The sequence below is a fragment of the Notolepis coatsorum genome, assembly GCF_963971535.1.
Source record: "Notolepis coatsorum genome assembly, contig: SCAFFOLD_252, whole genome shotgun sequence".
Taxonomy (NCBI): domain Eukaryota; kingdom Metazoa; phylum Chordata; class Actinopteri; order Aulopiformes; family Paralepididae; genus Notolepis; species Notolepis coatsorum.
Window position 1 is genome coordinate 166,859 of NW_028170143.1, and position 23,551 is coordinate 190,409.

At 43.4% G+C, this 23,551-nt stretch overlaps 1 protein-coding gene across 1 annotated transcript in view; it reads right to left on the reverse strand.

Moving 5' to 3' along the window:
* Positions 1–23,551, reverse strand: part of LOC311248601 (uncharacterized protein) — an 84,219-nt gene that overhangs the window by 10,208 nt on the left and 50,460 nt on the right. The window contains exons 12-15 of the mRNA XM_084339458.1: positions 22,224–22,352; positions 20,152–20,320; positions 9,598–9,657; positions 8,915–9,004 (exon numbers count right to left, since the gene is read on the reverse strand). Of these exons, the coding sequence (XP_084195584.1) occupies positions 8,915–9,004; positions 9,598–9,657; positions 20,152–20,320; positions 22,224–22,352 (448 nt within the window). The remainder of the gene's footprint in view (positions 1–8,914; positions 9,005–9,597; positions 9,658–20,151; positions 20,321–22,223; positions 22,353–23,551) is intronic.

A 23,551-nucleotide genomic window follows, 5' to 3' on the forward strand; every position in this document is an offset into this window, starting at 1 on the left:
AGTAGTCTAACCGGCTAGATATGAATGCATGAATTAGCTTCTCAGCATCGTTCTGATTAATAAATGGTCGTACTTTTGCTATATTTCTGAGATGGAAGAACGATGTTTGTCACTTTGCTAATATGAGAATTGAAGTTCAGTTCTGAATCTATGATAACCCCAAGACTAGTGACCTCAGATTTGATCCAAGGGGTTAGTCCCCCCAGGTTCTTTATTAATGTTTCTTTTTTAGTTTTGGAGCCGATAATTAGAATTTCAGTTTTGTTCTCGTTTAGTTTCAGGAAGTTCTTACTCATCCATTTATTTATTGACAGTAAGCAGTCTGTAATGGAGCTAATCGCTGTATCATTTGGTTCAGCAGATATGTACAGTTGTGTATCATCCGCATAGCTATGGAAATCTACATTATGTTCTCTGATGATATCACCCAGCGGTAACATGTAAAGGGAGAAGAGTAAAGGACCTAAGCAACTCCCTTGTGCAACTCCATAGTTGTTGTCGTATATATCAGACATGTGATCTCCTAGTTTAACATAGAATTTCCTCCCTCTGATGTATGTTTTAAACCAGCCCAGCACATGGTCTGAGAAACCGACATGGTTTTCAAGACGATCGATTAGAATATCATGATCGATTGTATCAAATGCTGCACTGAGATCCAACAGGATAAGGATGGAGATCTTATTCTCGTCAGAGTTTAGTCTGAGGTCACTGATTATTTTGGTGAGGGCAGTTTCAGTGCTATGATATTTTCTGAATCCTGACTGAAATTCTTCTAAGATGTTGTTTTCTTCAAGAAAGGAATTTATTTGAACTGAAACTATCTTTTCAAGTACTTTACTAATGAATGGTAGGTTGGATATTGGACGATAATTTGCCATTTCATTACTATCCAAGTTAGGTTTTTTTAGTAATGGCTTTACAACTGCTGTTTTAAAGGCATCCGGGAAAATACCAGTCCTAAGGGAAGTGTTTATGATATCTAGCACAGGGCTTGAAACACTATTAAATACCCGTTTGAAGAAAGCTGTAGGTATAGGGTCAATGTCTGAGGTGGAGGAGTTACATTCTGAGACAGTTTTGCAGAGTACATCTAATGTGATGCATGTGAAACTTCTCATGGTTACATTGCACGGTTTGCCGCAATCAACTTTATTTCCATCATGAGTCATGCTGGCCCTGATCAAGGTTATTTTGTTGTTAAAGAATAGTGCAAGTTCTTCACACTTAACCGTTGATGACTGAGGAGGTGTAGGGGCAGTGTTGAGTAGTACATTAATAGTGGAAAAGAGGATTCTGGAGTTTCCAGCATTTTCTGTAATGATTTTAGAGAAGTAATCTTTCCTTAATCTTAATCTTTTCCTAATAAGACTACTTTGTTCTGTAATAGCTCTTTAATATGTTGTTGTTGACAGGAAAGGGTATTTGATTTATGCCAGTGTAATCATTCAGCGTGATGTGCCCAGCTAGTGTTGCACTTTAGTTTTCTGATAACGTTACTGGCCCTTTAAGAGTTTCTCCTTTCTACCGTGAGCAAGCTGGTCTCCGTGTTGCTGTCTGACGACGTGCAGCAGTAGTAAGATCTGTCCCTTTGAGGAACGTGTGCGTAAATGACACGTGAGTACGGTACCTATGTTTAGTCCTGCCTAATTAATTCCTTCAGCTTACTCTACCCTTACAGTATGTTCACATTGATCTATTCCTGTCGACGCTGTTTCTCTCTGTTCTTGAGAGGCTACGCCGTTAGCTTAGCCGCATGTTAGCCAGCCTAAGCTGCCTCTGCTAGTGAGATGCTGCGTGGTTAGCTTAGCCGCACGTGAGCTAGCCTAGGCTATATAACTCACTCACTACCTCTAGTGAATAGAATGTATCTTTACACCCGGTTTACAGTCCGCCTACCTATATATTGTTTACATGCACTGCATGAGTAATCCCCCTGCATAGGCTATGTAGGTTATATATAATAACTTCGGTTAAGTGAATGTCTTGGTTACTAGTTGCACTGTATTGCTAATGAATATTATTGCAGCTATAGACCACATGTTTATGACATTATGTTTATGTGCGCCACTACTGTGTTTACTAATGTATACTGTATTGTATTCCTTTGTGTTTACTAATGTATACTGTATTGTATTCCCTTGTAGACAACCACACACACCTTTTGTTCCCAAATACAACCAGTAACTGCAGCACGCCTCTGTGTGATTCTTTAATCAGAGTTACAACGCCATAGTGTCCGCCAGCTCTATCAAACGCATCCCGTGGAGGCCCTAGCCCTCCGTTTCATGGTCCTTCGAGCCGGATAGAGCTCCTCCAAGACGCTATGGCAGACCAGGACACCACAGAGACCACCGCTCACCCGCAGAGAGAGCGCCACCTACCAAGCCACCTACGTGACCTCGAAGTGGGATATGAACCTGAATTCAGTACTCACATCAGTCAGTACTCGGATCAGTCAGTACTCGGATCAGTCAGTACTCGGACCAGTCAGTACTCGGATCAGTCAGTACTCGGATCAGTCAGTACTCGGACCAGTCAGTACTCGGATCAGTCAGTACTCGGATCTGTCACTTCCTAGACCCACCATAAGGTCAGGTGTTGGCTCCCATCGTTCATCTGGGAGTGTACACTGACCACATGCTCTCTCACCTGTCCAGGAAGCTGTCCTTCAGGAGCACATCCACTCCCTGGAGCTTGAGGAGCTACAGCGCCAGGTACAAGAAGACGGCAACGCCGACCTGGAGCGCCAACGCTTACAACACCTACAGCAGGAAGCACAATGTGCACGGGAAGCTATAGCTACACGCCTCGACAGGCAGAGGCGGCTTAAGAAGAAGGAGAAGGAACTTCAAGTAGCCAAACTGGTCACCTCACTTCTTCAAGAGTCAGAGATGAGGGCTCTTGTGCATGCAGCAGCATCTGAGCCGACCTATCCACCACCCGGACAACAGCACCACGTAGTGGCACCTGTGCCTCTAGCCCTTCCTACCGTACCACAGAACGTGCATCCCCCGCCGGCTAATCCAGCCGCCATCACTCCAGTGATACACCATCCAGCACAGGCGACGCCTCGCTCTGCTGCTCCCCCTGTGTCATGGTACCCAGCTCCCAACATGCCTGGTTCAATTGAGCAACCTACAATCTCACACAGGGCCCACTGTAGCTACACACAGTACCCAGAGTCCTACCTATGGTGCGACCATCCCTAGTACTCAACCCAGTACTCAACTCAGTACCCAACCTAGTACTCAACCCAGTACTCAACTCAGTACTCAACCCAGTACTCAACTCAGTACCCAACCTAGTACTCAACCCAGTACTCAACTCAGTACTCAACCCAGTACTCAACCCAGTACTCAACCCAGTACTCAACCCAGTACTCAACTCAGTACCCAACCTAGTACTCAACTCAGTACCCAACCTAGTACTCAACCCAGTACTCAACTCAGTACTCAACCCAGTACTCAACCCAGTACTCAACCCAGTACTCAACTCAGTACCCAACCTAGTACTCAACTCAGTACCCAACCTAGTACTCAACCCAGTACCCAACCTAGTACTCAACTCAGTACTCAACCCAGTACTCAACTCAGTACCCAACCTAGTACTCAACTCAGTACCCAACCTAGTACTCAACTCAGTACCCAACATAGTACTCAACTCAGTACCCAACCTAGTACTCAACCCAGTACCCAACCTAGTACTCAACTCAGTACCCAACCTAGTACTCAACTCAGTACCCAACCCAGTACTCAACTCAGTACCCAACCTAGTACTCAACTCAGTACCCAACCTAGTACTCAACTCAGTACCCAACCTAGTACTCAACTCAGTACCCAACCTAGTACTCAACTCAGTACTCAACTCAGTACCCAACCTAGTACTCAACTCAGTACCCAACCTAGTACCCAACCTAGTACTCAACCTAGTACTCAACCTAGTACTCAGCCTAGTACTCAACCTAGTACCCAACCTAGTACTCAACTCAGTACCCAACCTAGTACCCAACCTAGTACTCAGCCTAGTACTCAGCCTAGTACTCAGCCTAGTACTCAGCCTAGTACTCAGCCTAGTACTCAACCTAGCACCCAACCTAGTACTCAACCTAGTACTCAACCTAGTACTCAACCTAGTACTCAGCCTAGTACTAACTCAACCTAGTACTCAGCCTAGTACTCAACCTAGTACTCAACCTAGTACTCAACCCAGCACTCAGCCTAGTACTCAGCCTAGTACTCAACCTAGTACTCAACCTAGTACCCAACCTAGTACTCAACCTAGTACTCAGCCTAGTACTCAACCTAGTACTCAACCTAGTACTCAACCTAGTACTCAACCTAGTACTCAACCTAGTACTCAACCTAGTACTCAACCTAGTACTAACTCAACCTAGTACTCAGCCTAGTACTCAACCTAGTACTCAACCTAGTACTCAACCCAGCACTCAGCCTAGTACTCAGCCTAGTACTCAGCCTAGTACTCAACCTAGTACTCAACTCAGTACCCAACCTAGTACCCAACCTAGTACTCAACCTAGTACTCAACCTAGTACTCAACCTAGTACTCAACCTAGTACTCAACCTAGTACTCAACCTAGTACTCAACCTAGTACTCAACCTAGTACTCAGCCTAGTACTCAGCCTAGTACTCAACCTAGTACTCAGCCTAGTACTCAGCCTAGTACTCAGCCTAGTACTCAGCCTAGTACTCAGCCTAGTACTCAGCCTAGTACTCAACCTAGTACTCAACCTAGTACTCAGCCTAGTACTCAGCCTAGTACTCAGCCTAGTACTCAACCTAGTACTCAACATATTACTCAACCTAGTACTCAACCTAGTATTCAACCTAGCACCCAGCCTAGTACTCAACCCAGTACTCAACCCAGTACTCAACCCAGTACTCAACCCAGTACTCAGCCTAGTACTCAACCTAGCACCCAGCCTAGTACTCAACCTAGTACTCAACCTAGTACTCAACCTAGTACTCAGCCTAGTACTCGACCTAGTACTCAACCTAGTACTCAACCTAGTACTCAACCTAGTACTCAGCCTAGTACTCAGCCTAGTACTCAGCCTAGTACTCAGCCTAGTACTCAACCTAGTACTCAACCTAGTACTCAACCTAGTACTCAACCTAGTACTCAACCTAGTACTCAACCTAGTACTCAACCTAGTTCTCAACCCAGTACTCAACCCAGTACTCGACTAACTCAACCTAGTACTCAACCTAGTACTCAGCCCAGTACTCAACCCAGTACTCGACTAACTCAACCTAGGACCTCTCCCAGTCCTCCGCTCCCTGCCGTTGAAGACCTCTCTTCACGGAAAGATCTCGTCCAAGCAACAGTCAGGTCTCTTCACGGTGCGGCTGATGCCCAGACCACTGATCAGCCTTATGAAGCAGCCGACTTCCTCAACGCTGAGAAGGTCCTCCTTAAACGAGCCCAACTGGACTCACTCCCAGAGGAGATCAAGGCCCTCAAGTCTGACCGACCTCTTCCCCCAGACAGTCGTTTGGGCTCTCTATCTCCAGAGTACGACAAGGCTACATGTCTCCTCAGAGTAGGCGGTAGGCTGCACAGGGCCGAGAACTTGGAGATGGATGACATTCACCCAATCGTCCAAGATTATGATCAAACTCTTCTCCACCCCGGGCCTGAGAGGGTATTCGCTGATCTTCGATCCCGATTCTGGGTCCTACGTGGAAGAGGAGCAATCCGCAAGCATCAGCACACCTGCCGAGAACGTCATCTGCGGCGAGCAAAGCCTGACATGCCTAAAATGGCCGCCCTTCCGCCCTGTCGCCTACGTCTCTACAAGCCCCCATTCTATTCCACCAGAGTAGACTGTTTTTGGGCCATTTCACACCAAGATAGGGCGCCGGAGAGGCAGAAGTGGAGGAGGGACAGCAAGAAACTGTCACTCGGCCAGGTGGCCCTCATCGTTGACCCACAGCTTCCTCGGGCACTCTGGCCTGTTGGGAAGGTCACTCAGACGTACCCTGGAACTGATGGGCGCATCCGCACCGCAGCTGTCCAGGTGAAGGACAGAACATACCTGCGCCCTGTGTCCCGGCCGGTGCAGCTCCCGAGTCTCCCGGATACAGAGGACCACTGAGACTTTCCTGTTTAGTTCAAAAGGTCTAAGTAGACTTTTGGGTGCGGCTGTGTAGGAAAGCCGTGCTAATAAGACTACTTTGTTCTGTAATAGCTCTTTAATATGTTGTTGTTGACAGGAAAGGGTAATTGATTTATGCCAGTGTAATCATTCAGCGTGATGTGCCCAGCTAGTGTTGCACTTTAGTTTTCTGATAACGTTACTGGCCCTTTAAGAGTTTCTCCTTTCTACCGTGAGCAAGCTGGTCTCCGTGTTGCTGTCTGACGACGTGCAGCAGTAGTAAGATCTGTCCCTTTGAGGAACGTGTGCGTAAATGACACGCGAGTACGGTACCTATGTTTAGTCCTGCCTAATTCATTCCTTCAGCTTACTCTACCCTTACAGTATGTTCACATTGATCTATTCCTGTCGACGCTGTTTCTCTCTGTTCTTGAGAGGCTGCGCCGTTAGCTTAGCCGCATGTTAGCCAGCCTAAGCTGCCTCTGCTAGTGAGATGCTGCGTGGTTAGCTTAGCCGCACGTGAGCTAGCCTAGGCTATATAACTCACTCACTACCTCTAGTGAATAGAATGTATCTTTACACCCGGTTTACAGTCCGCCTACCTATATATTGTTTACATGCACTGCATGAGTAATCCCCCTGCATAGGCTATGTAGGTTATATGCAGTGTTGGGACTAACGCGTTACAAAGTAACGCGTTACAGTAACGAAGTTACTTTTGGCGAGTTCTAGTACTCTAACGCATTACTTTTGAAATTCAGTAACGCTACTTACGTTACTGAATGGTTCGTCACTGCGTTATTTGCGTTATATACGGCGTAGATTGATAGCGAGCGGTAGTGATTATTATTATTATTATTATTATTATTATTATTATTATTATTATTATCCTCATATCCTCTCTGGCTGCGGGGAAATGCTGTGCTGGGGGCGTGTTTTGTTTACTATTCCTGACTGATAATGGCAGCGCCCAGCGCCCTCGCGTATTTCTCTTTTGTCGAGCGAAAAGAAAATAACGTTTTAGTTATGTCATTTGTGTTTTGGCTCAAAGATACTGGAGTCTAAGTTAACGTTAACTACCAGGACTCATCCAAATCCACTCGCCACCCGCGTAGAATGATACGAGGCGACACACAGCAAATGGGACGGAAAACTATTTCCAACTACTTGGAGAGAGAATACAGTACAACATGGAAATGAGATAAAGAAAATGTTGCTGCTGGAATAACGTTACATCTCGACAGACACTGGTGAGGTGAGTGCAGTGATGTGAATGTAAATGAATGGAAACTCAAGTTGATCAACGAATCTCATCAATACTAATCAAACAATATAAATATAGTCCTTTCATGCACAATTGATATCCTAACTATTCTAACGTTGCAATGCACGATTGATATCTTAAACAACGTTGCAAGACGGTTTATTATAATGAAACGCTCCGGCGACAGATATCAAGGCTGTTCAAGCACTTATTTTCAACCTAGAACCTAAACGTGCATGCGCTCAACCTACAACGTGCCTGCGCTCAACCTCCCCGAGCAATTAGGCACGGTGCATTTCTTATTACGTCGGGACATTTGTGTTTGTGTCAGATTTGTGTTTGTATCTCTAGACCACATTGCTTAGCAGAGTTCAGTGATGTGAATGGAAACTGTCAAGTTGATCAACCGATTTTGAGCATTGCATGGGAGCAATTTTTTTATTCTTCAAGTAACTAAATAGTTACTTTTCACAGTAACGCATTACTTTTGGGTGTAAGTAACTAGTAACGTAACAGAGTTACTTTTGAAATGAGTAACTAGTAAAGTAACTGAGTTACTATTTTTCAGTAACTAGCACAACACTGGTTATATATAATAACTCCGGTTAAGTGAATGTCTTGGTTACTAGTTGCACTGTATTGCTAATGAATATTATTGCAGCTATAGACCACATGTTTATGACATTATGTTTATGTGCGCCACTACCGTGTTTACTAATGTATACTGTATTGTATTCCCTTGTAAACAACCACAGACACCTTTTGTTCCCAAATACAACCAGTAACTGCAGCACGCCTCTGTGTGATTCTTTAATCGGAGTTACAACGCCATAGTGTCCGCCAGCTCTATCAAACGCAACCCGTGGAGGCCCTAGCCCTCCGTTTCACTGCGCACAAAAGACACAATATCTCTCTTCCTAGTAAATGAGCATGGTAAATGGTAAATGGCTGCATTTATATAACAGCTTTTATACAAAGCGCTTTACAATTTGTTCCTCACATTTTACCCGTTCACTCACACATTCACACACCGACGGTGGAGGTGACCATGCAAGGTGCCAACCTGCTCATCAGGAGCAATTAGGGGTTAAGTGTCTTGCTCAAGGACACTTCGACACACTGCCCGGGAGGAGCGGGAATCGAACCGGGAACCTCCGGATTAGCAGACGACTGCTCTACCTCCTGAGCCACTGTCGCATGAATTATTTTTGCACAGGAACGGATGTTTGTAGAAACAAACGGTTTGTTCCCTGTTGGAGTATAAATATAAGCATTTAAAATGAGCCATAGTATGTCTCCATAGCTATAATATAGAATGTACGATGGGTCTACAAACATCGTTAAAACGGTCTGAAACGCTGGCGCCAGGGATTAGAGATGGGAAAACAGCGTGGCGGTCAATGAGTTAATGCTTATTACTGTATTAACCAATGTTGATTAATGTACCCTCATTGTAAAGTATTACCCATTTGACTTTTCATTTCTGCTACATTAACTACCGATGAGCTGGAGAGTAAGAAAGAGCAGTGACCTTGTTGTCCGTTTGAAGCCTGGATGTTGCTGCTATCCGTGGAGCCACAGAGAGGGAGGGGAGCGACGTCTACTCTCTTCATATCATGGCCTGTAAAGAGAAAGAGAAACCGTTATTATCTCTGTCCTGAGCTGGAGCAGTGGTTCGAAACCGTTCTGGTGTCTGACCCCTACGAACAGAGGAACGGCTTTGAACTTGGTTGAGCAGAGACAGAATGGTGACCTTTGACACCAAAGGATGATTATTAGTATTCCTTCTCAGGCTATTACTTCATTAATAATTAGAGGAGGTCTTTAGACTTCAAATAGTCCTTATTTTACAAGAAAAAAGCACCTGTACCAAAGAATATAAACATAATGGCGTATTTGTATGTGTTTTTGTGACCCCCCCAAAATAATCTTGCGACCTCCTGGGGTCAGGACGTCCCGTATATTAGGCTTCCCTGGCTGGTCCCACATGCACCCCCCTGGCTGGTCCCACATGCACACCCCTGGCTGGTCCCACATGCACCCCCCTGGCTGGTCCCACATGCACCCCCCTGGCTGGTCCCACATGCACCCCCCTGGCTGGTCCCACATGCACCCCCCTGGCTGGTCCCACATGCACCCCCCTGGCTGGTCCCACATGCACCCCCCTGGCTGGTCCCACATGCACCCCCCTGGCTGGTCCTGTATATAGATTACCGTTACCGATCAGTTTCTTCAGCTTTTTGAGACACCAGGCTGGAAAACGTCTTTCCTTCTCTGCAAATAGAAAAACAAAATAATAAAATGTAAAGAAATAAATAAACAACTATTATATATACTATAATAATAATAATAATAATAATAATAATAATAATAATAATAATAATAATAATAATAATAATAATAATAATAATAATAATAATAATAATAATGTAGCAGTAATTGTAATCATGCAGTTGTTGCATACTAGACCTACTATAGACCTACTACCGGTATATAGCAAATGAAAACCAATTTGAATTAAATCTTCAATGACGGGAAAAATATATGATTTCAACTTTACAATAAGGGTCACAAATTGCATTGAATAATGACTATTAATTAATGTAGTGTTTTTTCCCCAAATGTAGCCAAGAGTAAAAATCATAACCCTATCAAAACAGCAGTCAACGTGTATATTTTCAGCACTACGTTTGTTTACCAAGGATTTTAAGTGTTATTAGCGAAATATTAATTGATCATCTCGGCGCATCCTGGCGGAAACCGGATGAGTTAGACACAAGGAGATAACGCATCATGAAGGCGCTGTAGTCCTAAAACAGAGGACACCCAGGGCTTTCAATGGACATAGACATTTCATAAAACTACACAACCCAGCTCACACCAGCCCCTGTCAAACTGTATTTTTGTGCCACTCTACCTGTTAATGGGTGAGTCTGTGACCCCCACTCTACCTGCTAATGGGTCAGTCTGCGACCCCCACTCTACCTGTTAATGGGTCAGTCTGTGACCCCCACTCTAACTGTTAATGGGTCAGTCTGTGACCCCCACTCTAACTGCTAATGGGTCAGTCTGTGACCCCCACTCTACCTGCTAATGGGTGAGTCTGTGACCCCCACTCTACCTGTTAATGGGTGAGTCTGTGACCCCCACTCTACCTGCTAATGGGTCAGTCTGTGACCCCCACTCTACCTGCTAATGGGTGAGTCTGTGACCCCCACTCTACCTGCTAATGGGTCAGTCTGTGACCCCCACTCTACCTGTTAATGGGTCAGTCTGTGACCCCCACTCTACCTGCTAATGGGTCAGTCTGTGACCCCCACTCTACCTGTTAATGGGTGAGTCTGTGACCCCCACTCTACCTGCTAATGGGTGAGTCTGTGACCCCCACTCTACCTGCTAATGGGTCAGTCTGCGACCCCCACTCTACCTGTTAATGGGTCAGTCTGTGACCCCCACTCTACCTGTTAATGGGTCAGTCTGTGACCCCCACTCTAACTGTTAATGGGTCAGTCTGTGACCCCCACTCTAACTGCTAATGGGTCAGTCTGTGACCCCCACTCTACCTGCTAATGGGTGAGTCTGTGACCCCCACTCTACCTGTTAATGGGTGAGTCTGTGACCCCCACTCTACCTGCTAATGGGTCAGTCTGTGACCCCCACTCTACCTGCTAATGGGTGAGTCTGTGACCCCCACTCTACCTGCTAATGGGTCAGTCTGTGACCCCCACTCTACCTGTTAATGGGTCAGTCTGTGACCCCCACTCTACCTGTTAATGGGTGAGTCTGTGACCCCCACTCTAACTGTTAATGGGTCAGTCTGTGACCCCCACTCTACCTGCTAATGGGTCAGTCTGTGACCCCCACTCTACCTGCTAATGGGTGAGTCTGTGACCCCCACTCTACCTGTTAATGGGTGAGTCTGTGACCCCCACTCTACCTGCTAATGGGTGAGTCTGTGACCCCCACTCTACCTGCTAATGGGTCAGTCTGTGACCCCCACTCTACCTGCTAATGGGTCAGTCTGTGACCCCCACTCTACCTGTTAATGGGTCAGTCTGTGACCCCCACTCTACCTGTTAATGGGTGAGTCTGTGACCCCCACTCTACCTGCTAATGGGTCAGTCTGCTCCCCAAGTATCTGGATCTTTTGCCAAACGGATATTTTTAGGCTCTGTTAAAAAAATATCCTCGTCCACACGACAGTGTAAAAAGGTTATCAACTACCCCTTTGATCTCTGACTATTCCTACTTACACCACACTACACTTTTCACTCATCCACACATGGCATTAATCACTGATTCTTATACATACATATGTGTTGTTATTTAAATATTTGTTTGTTTAGATAGGTTAAATAAATTATTTTGTTAAATTGCTTTCACATGTGAATTGACCCGTTTGTGACATAAGTCATAAGTAAGTGATTCTGCTAAGGGTTACTAAGCTGACTAAGCCCATCGTTCAGTTCAGATCAAGTTAGCAAATGGTCTGAAAAGCTGTCAGTTCAACATGTTGTCGACAGTTTTACCTGCACATACATTCCATGGACTTTTCTTTTTCTGTGAAGAACCCAGACTTTAGGGTTATTTGGTGCTATTTCATGTCTGACTGGTAGGCATGCTATTAAAGTGAGAAGCTGCACTTTACAATTAACTCAATTGAGTGGTATATTATGCCATAATGTGACTGTATTATGTTTTCTTATAATTCTGTTAAATTTCACAAGTGGATAATTTTTCACAAAGTAGTTTGAGCTACTTTTATTGAATTACATTTTATTTAATGAAAAATGTGTTATGTTAAAGTGGTGTGTGGTCCAGTTCTGCTGCTCTGATTAAAGGTTATGTTAAAGTGGTATGTGGTCCAGTTCTGCTGCTCTGATTAAAGGTTATTTTAAAGTGGTATGTGGTCCAGTTATGCTGCTCTGATTAAAGGTTATGTTAAAGTGGTATGTGGTCCAGTTATGCTGCTCTGATTAAAGGTTATTTTAAAGTGGTATGTGGTCCAGTTATGCTGCTCTGATTAAAGGTTATGTTAAAGTGGTATGTGGTCCAGTTATACTGCTCTGATTAAAGGTTATGTTAAAGTGGTATGTGGTCCAGTTATACTGCTCTGATTAAAGGTTATGTTAAAGTGGTATGTGGTCCAGTTATGCTGCTCTGATTAAAGGTTATGTTAAAGTGGTATGTGGTCCAGTTATGCTGCTCTGATTAAAGGTTATGTTAAAGTGGTATGTGGTCCAGTTATACTGCTCTGATTAAAGATTATGTTAAAGTGGTATGTGGTCCAGTTATACTGCTCTGATTAAAGGTTATGTTAAAGTGTATGTGGTCCAGTTATGCTGCTCTGATTAAAGGTTATGTTAAAGTGGTATGTGGTCCAGTTATACTGCTCTGATTAAAGGTTATGTTAAAGTGGTATGTGGTCCAGTTATACTGCTCTGATTAAAGGTTATGTTAAAGTGGTATGTGGTCCAGTTATACTGCTCTGATTAAAGGTTATGTTAAAGTGGTATGTGGTCCAGTTATACTGCTCTGATTAAAGGTTATGTTAAAGTGGTATGTAGTCCAGTTATGCTGCTCTGATTAAAGGTTATGTTAAAGTGGTGTGTGGTCCAGTTCTGCTGCTCTGATTAAAGGTTATGTTAAAGTGGTGTGTGGTCCAGTTATGCTGCTCTGATTAAAGGTTATGTTAAAGTGGTATGTGGTCCAGTTATACTGCTCTGATTAAAGGTTATGTTAAAGTGGTGTGTGGTCCAGTTCTGCTGCTCTGATTAAAGGTTATGTTAAAGTGGTGTGTGGTCCAGTTATGCTGCTCTGATTAAAGGTTATGTTAAAGTGGTATGTGGTCCAGTTATACTGCTCTGATTAAAGGTTATGTTAAAGTGGTGTGTGGTCCAGTTATGCTGCTCTGATTAAAGGTTATGTTAAAGTGGTATGTGGTCCAGTTATACTGCTCTGATTAAAGGTTATGTTAAAGTGGTGTGTGGTCCAGTTATGCTGCTCTGATTAAAGGTTATGTTAACGTGGTATGTGGTCCAGTTATGCTGCTCTCATTACGTCCTCTTGAAGTGGACACGCTTCAAATGTGAAAGTATTATAATCTTCAAACATTTTGACCATGTCTTCTATGCTAAATGCTTTTCTTCAAAGTAACTACAGATAAATGTAGTGGAATAAAAGGTACAATATTCCCTTTGAAATGTAGTGGAGTAAAAGTATAAAGTTCCATAAAAAGTACAAGTAGCTCAAAATTGTACTTAAAAATACTTTCCACCACTGTGGGGTAAGCTGGAGTAATTATTTAGTTTTGCATATCATTTAGAAAATACTGTATATGTTTGGTCTAAAGGTCTACTGTATAGACCTTTCCTACTCTGCCAGCATAATTTCTGCTCTGAACTCACACCCACCACCCTACAGCTCCCCCTACTGTTCACATCACAACACAACATCACAGCATCAACTGCAACAACCCCAGCTGAGCCCCCAGAGGAGAATCAAAGCTTATAATGATTACATATTAAACACTCATTTGAGGGGCGGAGCCGGCGTCATGGACTGAAGACATGTTTCATTGAGCTCCCCAGGAATCGCTCCGTTTACATACTTTTAACCATTATTCTTTCTTTTATTTTAGTTTTTTTATACAGTATTTTGTTAAGACATGTCAAGTTTACACCTTTTTGAGCACTAAAAATGGCATCTAAACGCTCCAGTGATGGGATTAGCGAGTTCGCCATCAGCGGATTTGAGTGAGGCCAGTGTTGAGCTCATTTACGGAACTAATAGCTAGCTCTGCGTGGGGAATAACATTGACAACAGTACAATGCAACTCCGGCCACGGTTCTGTCTTTGGATGCCATGAAGGCATTCGACAGACTGGAATGGTCATATCTTTGGCCGGTAGTGGAGGCCATGGGACTTGGAAAGCAATGTATACACATGATCAAGGTTCTCTATGCGTCAGCAATGATAATGAAAGGCAAATTATGCTCCACACTCTTCCCGGTGTCTAGATCTTCCAGACAGGGTTGTCCTCTGAGCCTCGGACTATTCGCGTTTTCCCTCGAACCGTGGCCCAATTCATTAGACAATCAGAAGAAATCGCCCCTATAATGATCAATGAGACGCCACACAAAATTGCTCTGTATGCAGATGATTTATTAATTTTCATGGAAGACCCCTCCCAATCAGCCCCAAAGTTACTTAACGTAATCGATGACTTGGGAAAATTATCGGGCTTCAAGATGAATTGGCCCAAATCAGCTCGTCTACCTCTTAACTCAATGGACGCCATGCAGTTGAGCATTGTTTGTACTTACCACGCCAAGCTCTAAGAGATAGGAATAAGTGGCTGTGTTTGCAGGGCTATAACTATATTCTATATTATAGCTATGGATACAATACTATGGCCCATTTGACATCGACTATCGTTCAATATGTGTTAAAGAAATAATTTTTTCATCCATACATTCCCGTTTTATACCGTGGTGAATATGAGTATAGTTTTAGAGTAATCCTGTCTAATCCCAGAAAACGACGCTATGCAGCAATACATGCATTTCACTAAAAACGTTGCCGTTTCTCGCCTGTACACGCTACTATTTCGAAATCAAATCTATATTATCGGTATTATGTTTCATCATGAATGCATGACAGGGTGGGGGGGGGGGGGTTTGATGCTTTGATCATCACCAACGGCACACGTTGTGGAGTAACGTTAGACACATATCTTGTGATGGAAGTGAAGTCATTTTGAACCCCAGATAAGTACTCGCTATTTGCATATCAATAGCGCCGGTCGTCAGGTGTGTTAAATACGTTCTCAGATACATTCACACCTAACTTGTTGTGAATGACATGTGTTACATTCCATTCATAGAGGCAATTAGGCACTGTCTTTAGTCTGTGCTCAAGCGAGGGGACATTAAATGCGCATTCGCAGGAGCGTGCGTGCATGTGGCGCCATTAGGTGCGTGCAACCCCAGATGATTTCAATAACGCACCACTGGAGGTACCCCAAAAAGAATATTCCAATTATCTGACGATTCCAAAAAACTACGCAAGTCCCAGTATTGGTGTCGATCGTGTCGCCAACATAATCCGCCACACATCATGCATCGGGAGCATCTCACGCTTCTCAATCCAATCCGACAACCGCTCCACTTGCCCAACAAAGAAAAGTCTGACCGGAGACTTTTGATCGACGCAGAGGCCAAGATATAATGTTTCAAAGGGTGCTTGATACTGCCACCTGGGTGGATGCGGCCGGTATTGCGCTATGGCATTCTCAGGATGATTCCCCATGTTAACCCAGAGTCCGTGTGCCTGTAATGAATGGAAATATCGAATAAAAGAAATAACGATGAAAACCCGACTATACTCTGGCTTGGCACTGAACGGTTGGCGAGTTAACCCAACTTTACTCGGGCCTGGCGCTGATTGAGTTAATGAGTTGGCCAAAGCGGTGCAACTACCGGCTGACATAGTTGAACATTTTAAGTACTTAGGCATAGAGATTTTCCCAACACTGAATCAGACAACAACATTTAACTTCACAGGCACATATAATAAAATACATCAGGACCTGGATAGATGGTCCAACCTTCCTAACTCGTTGCAGGCCCATAATTAAAATTAACATACTGCCTAGGATACATTTTGGCAGCTCAATGCTTCCCCTTCCTCCTCCAATAGACCACTGGCGTAAGACTCAAACTATGATATGATTAACTTCCTCCAGTTAAATGCAAAAAAAACGGAGGTGCTGATCATAGCAGCTGAAAAGACTGCAGCTAGAGTGGCCACTCACTTGGGGTCCCTTAAAGACAACATACGTCCCCATCTGAGAAACCTGGGTGTTGTCTTCGACCAGGCCATGAACCTAGACAAACATGTCAAAACACTCACATGCACCTGCTTCTTTCACCTCAGAAACATTGCAAAACTACACACCATCATATCTCACTCTGAACTAGAACTGTCCGTGCATGCTTTTATTTCCTCTAGGCTTGACTACTGCAACTCACTTTTCACCTGTCTCACCAAATCATCCACAGACAAACTACAAATGGTCCAAAATGCTGCAGCCAGGCTACTCATAAGGTCAAAAAAATCATGTCACATCACTCCCATTCTGGTATCCCTGCACTGGCTCCCGGTACACTATAGAATTCACTTCAAAATCCTCACTTTCACTTTCAGAGCACTTCACGGTCAGGCCCCTATCTACATCACTGAACTCATCCATCCCTACACCAACACCCGCTCACTCAGATCTGCCGATCAGCACCTCCTGGTAACGACCCTCGGCTGCACCTCGGGCCTAACGACCACCCCTAGGCATGGTCTAATTGTCACAACCCACTCCTAAGCGTGATGTAATGATTAAATACATGCTGCCACTTGGAGACATCATTAGAAAACACAATGTATGTTTCCAAAGTTACGCAGATGACACACAATTGTACATCTCCGCTGAACCAAATGATCACACAGCTACTAACTCCATTGCCGCCTGTCTCTTAGCATTAAACAAATGGATGACAAACAACTTCCTAAAATTACAAAACTGAAATCCTACTAGTCGGTCATATAACAAAAAGAGAACTGTTACAGAGCAATATGGGGCAACTTACTCCTTGGATCAAACCCAAAGTTACAAGTCTTGGTGTTATAATAGACTCAGACCTAAGCTTTAAATCACACATCAACAAGGTGACAAAAACATAATTTTTCCACATTAGAAACATAGCTAAGGTATGGCCGTTTATAAATAAAAAAGACACTGAAAAACTGATCGATGCCTTTATCTCAAGCTTACTTGACTACTGTAATGCACTCCTCACCGGCCTGCCAAAAAAAAAACACAGAACGACTCCAATTCATTCAAAACTCGGCAGCTAGGCTACTAACTAGAACCAAGAGGAGAGACCACATCAGTCCTGTATTAGCTAACCTACACTGGCTTCCGGTAACATTTAGAATTGATTTCAAGGTCCTCCTCCTTATATACAAAGCACTAAATGGAACAGGACCAAGCTACATTGCAAATTCTCTAGTCAACTATGTGCCTCCTATAACATTGCGATAATCTACTACTGGTCAATTGAAGGTTCAAAGCCACAGTCTAAGGAAAATTAGGGATGCAGCCTTTGCAAACTATGCACCAAAGTTATGGAACGCACAACCTATGGACATTAGGGAAGCTAGATCTCTTAACACTTTCCGTGCCAGCCGTGCCAGTCCTATATACCCCGTTGAGTGCCAACGCTCTATTCAATGACAGAGTGCTCACATTTGTGAACGCATAAACTATATCTTAAATTATGGCGTCTAATACGACCATCGCTTATCAATGACTTGTTTGCAGTCAACATTGTCGAAACGGATTGTTTTTTTAATCAGTTCATTTCCGTTTTATACCATTTTGAAAAACGCTCGTTTTTTGAAAGTTTCAGAAAAAATTTAAGATTCCACATGAATCACCCTTTAGTGGAATACACAAAACACGTTGTCATTTTTCGGCCTATTTATGAATAGTTTTCAAATAAACGCTAGATTATCGATAGTATATGTGTACTTATGCACGCTATAGAAGCGGGCTGAAAATCGATTATCTTATTTCCTGATCGCACACACACATATGGGACACGTTGATATATAGGTGAAAACAGCTCTGATTATCCCAATACTGGTAAAATAGATTCCTTACCTCAGATCAGATGTTCTCCAAAAAGATTATTCCAATTCCTGATCGCCATTCCAAATATCGATCGTGTTTATTGATCCAACGCTGGGTGGTCGAAAGACATATTCCACGCTGTTCTGATGGTGGGCGATGACTGCAATAGGCTCAGATTACATGCCTGACAAGTAAAATGTGGAATCCGGACTCTTTTTTTCCCATGCGTTTCATTCAGTCCAATCCAATGGGGTGCAGTACCATCCGGAGAGACGATAGGGGGCGGTATTTTCCCAATTCGAGCTCAGAGAGAGTGCCAGTGGTAACGTCAGGCTAGATTGATGAAATATGAATGGAAATCACTAATAAAAAAAAATAACGATTGAAAAACGGCATATCTCGTTTCTGGCACTCAACAGTTGGCATGAAATATAAAAAATACGCTAAAAACGTACCTCTTCACCATAGCATTATGTATTTTTTATTTAGTCGTTATGCCAATTCCCTTCCTGGTCGTTGCGCGGGAGGGAGGGTGTAGAACTACCACATGCCTCCTCCAATACATGTGGAGTCAGCCAGCCGCTTCTTTTCACCTGACAGCGAGGACTCTCACTGGGGGAATGTAACACGTGCGGAGGTTCACACACCCTGCTGAACAGGCGCCCCGACCGACCAGTAGGAACCGCAGTTTACAACGACCAGGACACATACCCCGCCGGCTTCCCACCCGCGAACACTGCCAATTGTGTTAGTAGGGACGACTGGCTAAGCCGGAGGTACCGCTGACAGCTGGATTCGATCCCAGAGTCTCTGCGGTGGTAGGCGAGTGCATTCTCCACTGCGCTACCCAGCCGCCCTAGAATTAGAATTCACCATAGCATTCTAATACACTCCACTCTGTCCATTCTATTGTATTGCACTGTTGCATAATTTTACTATCTATTCTATTCTACTATTTTATTGCACTGTATTATTTTACTCTGTCTATAACTTTTTATTACAGTTTCAAAACTGTCAGGTATTAAAGTGTGTGGGTATCAAACAAGAGACTGTCAAGGCGGCTGGGTGGCGCAGCGGACATTGCGCTCGTCACCAACGCAAGAGACACCGGGTTCGAATCCGGCTGTCGGCGTTGCCTCCGGCTTGGGCCAGCCGTAATACTAACTCAATTGGCAGAGTTAGCGGGTGGGATTGGCAGACTCCTACAGGTCGGTTGGGGTGCCTGCACAGGAGAGACAGGAAAATGGCGGGGGCAGTGTGAGCCTCCTACACGTTACACCTCGCCAAATGAGAGTCCGCGCTGGCAGGTGAAAAGATGCGACTGGCTGCCTGCACATGTACCAGAGGGGACATGTTACGGGCTTCTATCCTCCCTACAACCGGCCAGTGGGGGGCACATGCAAGCAACGTTCAAGACAGGGGAGGGGAGAATTGGCACGGCTAAATTGGGATGGGAGAAAAATAGAAAAAGGAGGAAAAAAAGTGGATAAAAAAAAAAACAAGAGACTGTCGGGCTTTAAAACTGTGTAGGACCCAGGCCAAGAACTGCACCCTGAGAGAGGGAACTGCGCCCTGAGAGGGAGGTTTGCCTTGGGTGGGAGGTTCAAAGGGTCAAAGTGGGTATCAAACAGGAGGGAAGACTGTCAAGTTCTAAACTGTGGATACCAAACAGAGAAGGTAAAGACGACTTCGAACTGTTGAACAGTAATCCAGAACTATTTTATTGCACTGTAAAACAAATATTTTATTGCACTGCACTATTGCACTATTTTACTCTGTCTATTTTATCTTAATCTTTTTATTATTGTCAATAATACAATTTATAAAAATAAAAATTAATAAAATGTTAGATCCTAATGTGAAAAACTGTGATTTTATATGACGGCTCATTTTATGCCTGTCTTTTTGTTGTTGTTGTGAAGCACTTTGAGTTGCAGTTTCTGTATGAAAGGTGCTATACAAATAAAGTGTATTATTATTATTATTATTATTATTATTATTATTATTATTATTATTATTATTATTATTATTATTATTATTATCAGTGGGTATTCTGACGTCATCTGTCCACACACACTCACCTGCAGCAGTGGGTATTCTGACGTCAGCTGTCCACACAGGTTGTTCCTTTTGGTGGTTTTCCGTCGGCTTCAGCTCAATAAGGATCAACTTCACCTCCTTCACTTTATCAGTCAAGGAGACCTCAAACTTTTGAAGGAAGTTAGTGTAATCCTCATAGAATGGAGCGCCCTGCGTCAGAGTCCAAAATAAGAAGGTTACATTTTGTTTTACACTTAATATAAATGGTAAATGGTGCATTTATACAGCAGCTTTCATCCAAAGCGTCACTTTAGCATTCACCTATTCACTCACACTTTCACCTATTCACTCACACTTTCACCTATTCACTCACACTTTCACCTATTCACTCACACTTTCACCTATTCACTCACACTTTCACCTATTCACTCACACTTTCACCTATTCACTCACACATTCACCTATTCACTCACACTTTCACCTATTCACTCACACATTCACCTATTCACTCACTTTCACCTATTCACTCACACTTTCACCTATTCACTCACACATTCACCTATTCACTCACACATTCACCTATTCACTCACACATTCACCTATTCACTCACACATTCACCTATTCACTCACACATTCACCTATTCACTCACACATTCACCTATTCACTCACACATTCACACACCGACGGCGGAGGCAACCATGCAAGGTGCCGACCTGCTCATCGGGAGCAGTTAAGGGTTAAGTGTCTCGCTCAAGGACACTTCAACACGCTGCCTGGGAGGAGCAGGAATCGAACCGATCCGATTACCAGACGACTGCTTTACCTCCTGAGCCACTGTCGCGCCCTAATGTTTGGATTGGTTGCTTGGTCTTTTTTTCCCCTGCCCCTCCCCCCCCCCCCTCTTCCTTGATGGGGAAAAACTCATAAAATTGCTATTTGATAGTTTTGTAACTATTGACTTTACTTAATAGCAAATGCCTTCGCATTCCTCACAACAGCTCCTGTTAGGAGACGAGAGTCTGTGTCCTAACATTTTTGTAATCCAATCCTAACTAGCTGACCAATACCTATTTCTTTATTTGGTCTTGTGTCAGGCTTGTATTGTGTTGCTATTCTTAAGAAGCATCTTCATTGGCTTAGTGACGACATGAAGGGAGCTTGTTCTTCCTGCTCCTGGCAGAATGTAATCACGTCTCCCGTCTGTAACTTATGCTTGTTTCACTTTGGAATAAACCGTTGAAAGATGTTTCTACCTTTAATTATTAGATATTATTGATAACCGTGACAATTTGAATATAGTCAGATATACGTGTCAATTTAGTGGCGTGATTATTTGTCAATTTGTTGACAATTATTTCACAGTAAATTTTCAATCAATCAAATTTCTAAATTGATTGATTGAAAATGTTATTAACAGATTGCAGAATGGGTACAATACAGTACGGCTCAATACACACAATTGTTAAGGGGATGCAGACCAGAGAAAGACTTTCGTTTTGTTTACATCAGGGTCCCCCATTTTTTATTCATAATGAATTGTAAGCAGGATGCACCTAGCACCGTGCAATCCATTATTTGTGGATCTCGCCCTTGGTTAATTTTTTTAATTGGAACCTAACTTCAACTCGTCTGTCCAACAAATGGATACTAATCAATGACAATGTATTAGAAACAGATGTAGACAGAGACAGGATCAATGTAGCCACATAACGTTAAAAGATCAAAGTAGGGGGGGGTAGAGGTCATCCGGAGGTTCCCAGTTTGATTCCCACTCCTCCCGGTCAGCGTGTCGAAGTGTCCTTGAGCAAGACACTTAACCCCTAATTGCTCCCGATGAGCAGGTTGGCACCTTTCACGGTCGCCTCTGCTGTCGGTGTGTGAATGTGTGAGTGAATGGGTAAGATGTGAGGAACAAATTTCAAAGCACTTTGCCATTTAAGCGCTCTACAGATATTGAGCGTAATTTTGTCAAATGTCCGGTGTCATCGCCAATACCGGTGTTGTCATGAGTTTTTATTAGTCACAGGAAATTCCACATCACCGTAGCAACGCTATTTGTAAGTATAATGAATTGAATCAACCAGCTACCAGGGTAAACCCTGCGACTGTACCTCGGGTCGGACTTCATATTTGGGATCAGTGGAGAGCTGGTAGTCCCTGTCAGGAACCAGAATACAGTCGTGGTTCACATCTATGAAGACCTCTCGGACCCCGCTCCTCTTCTCCCTCTTCACTTGGACCTACAATGAGGAACATTGTCAAGGGGAAAGTAAATCCCATAAATACAGAACGCAGCAGCCCGTCTGATCTCCAACCTACCGACGTCAGCCCACGTTACCCTACTTCTCAGAGAGCTACACTGCTTCAAGGTCCTTAACCTGGCATACCATCAAGCCCCTAGTGACGAGGGGGCCTCCACTACACTAGTAAAAAAAATAAAAGAAATACGGAAAAAAATATATATAATCAGATCCAGCGTTTACTTTCACAGCGTCTATTAGTGACTTACTAGTATCATCTTATCTCTATCTATTTTTATTTCATTTTTTGTATTGCAAATAAAAATATGATTGTTTGTGTTTGATAATGAGGGGGTGAGTCCTGTGTCACCTGCCGAGATACGCTGTGGGCGTGTTTTGTTTACCTGCAGTCTAAACTGTCATGGCGGCGCCCACTAGTCAAGTTTTTACACATGGATATTTGATATTCTCACTATTTGTCTTTTGTTGAGCACAAAGAAAATAACGTTTTAGTTAAATGTAAATTGTGTCTTGGCTCAAAGATTCTATCACTTTGTTTGAAACAATCTGACAGCATCCAATCAATTTCCGTGAGAGAAGAAGTAACGTTACAATTCAGAACGACGGATCCAGTCAAAAATGATACCAAAGATTGCTTCGTTTGCTTATAAAAACTACGTGGTGGTCAACAAAAAACGAATTGCAGTACGCAAAACGTGCAGGTCGAAATAACAGATGGAGATGCAACAACTTCCAACTTCGTTCAACATTTTGCTGCACAAAGAACAGTAAGTAACTTGGCGTGCTACTGTAGCTACAGTAGTTAAAGCCATCGATACAGTCAGTGTGGTGACGTTATCATTACATCCAAGATCGATACATGGCTGGCTAGGCAGCAGTTGGTAGTCATAGTCTTGTCTTATAAAATAAATAAACAATCAGCAATGTCTCGCTTGATGAATGGCCAGCAGTAGCCTAACAGTACTGCTGTTACTTAAAAATATTGATTGATTGAAAATTATATTAATAGATTGCAGAATGGGTACACTACAGTACGGCTCAATACAAACAATTGTTATGGGGATGCAGACCAGAAAAATACTTTCGTCTTGTTTACATCAGGGTCCCCCATTTTCAATTCATCATGACATTTATGACATACATGACATACAGCTATACAGTACTGTATAAGAGACATA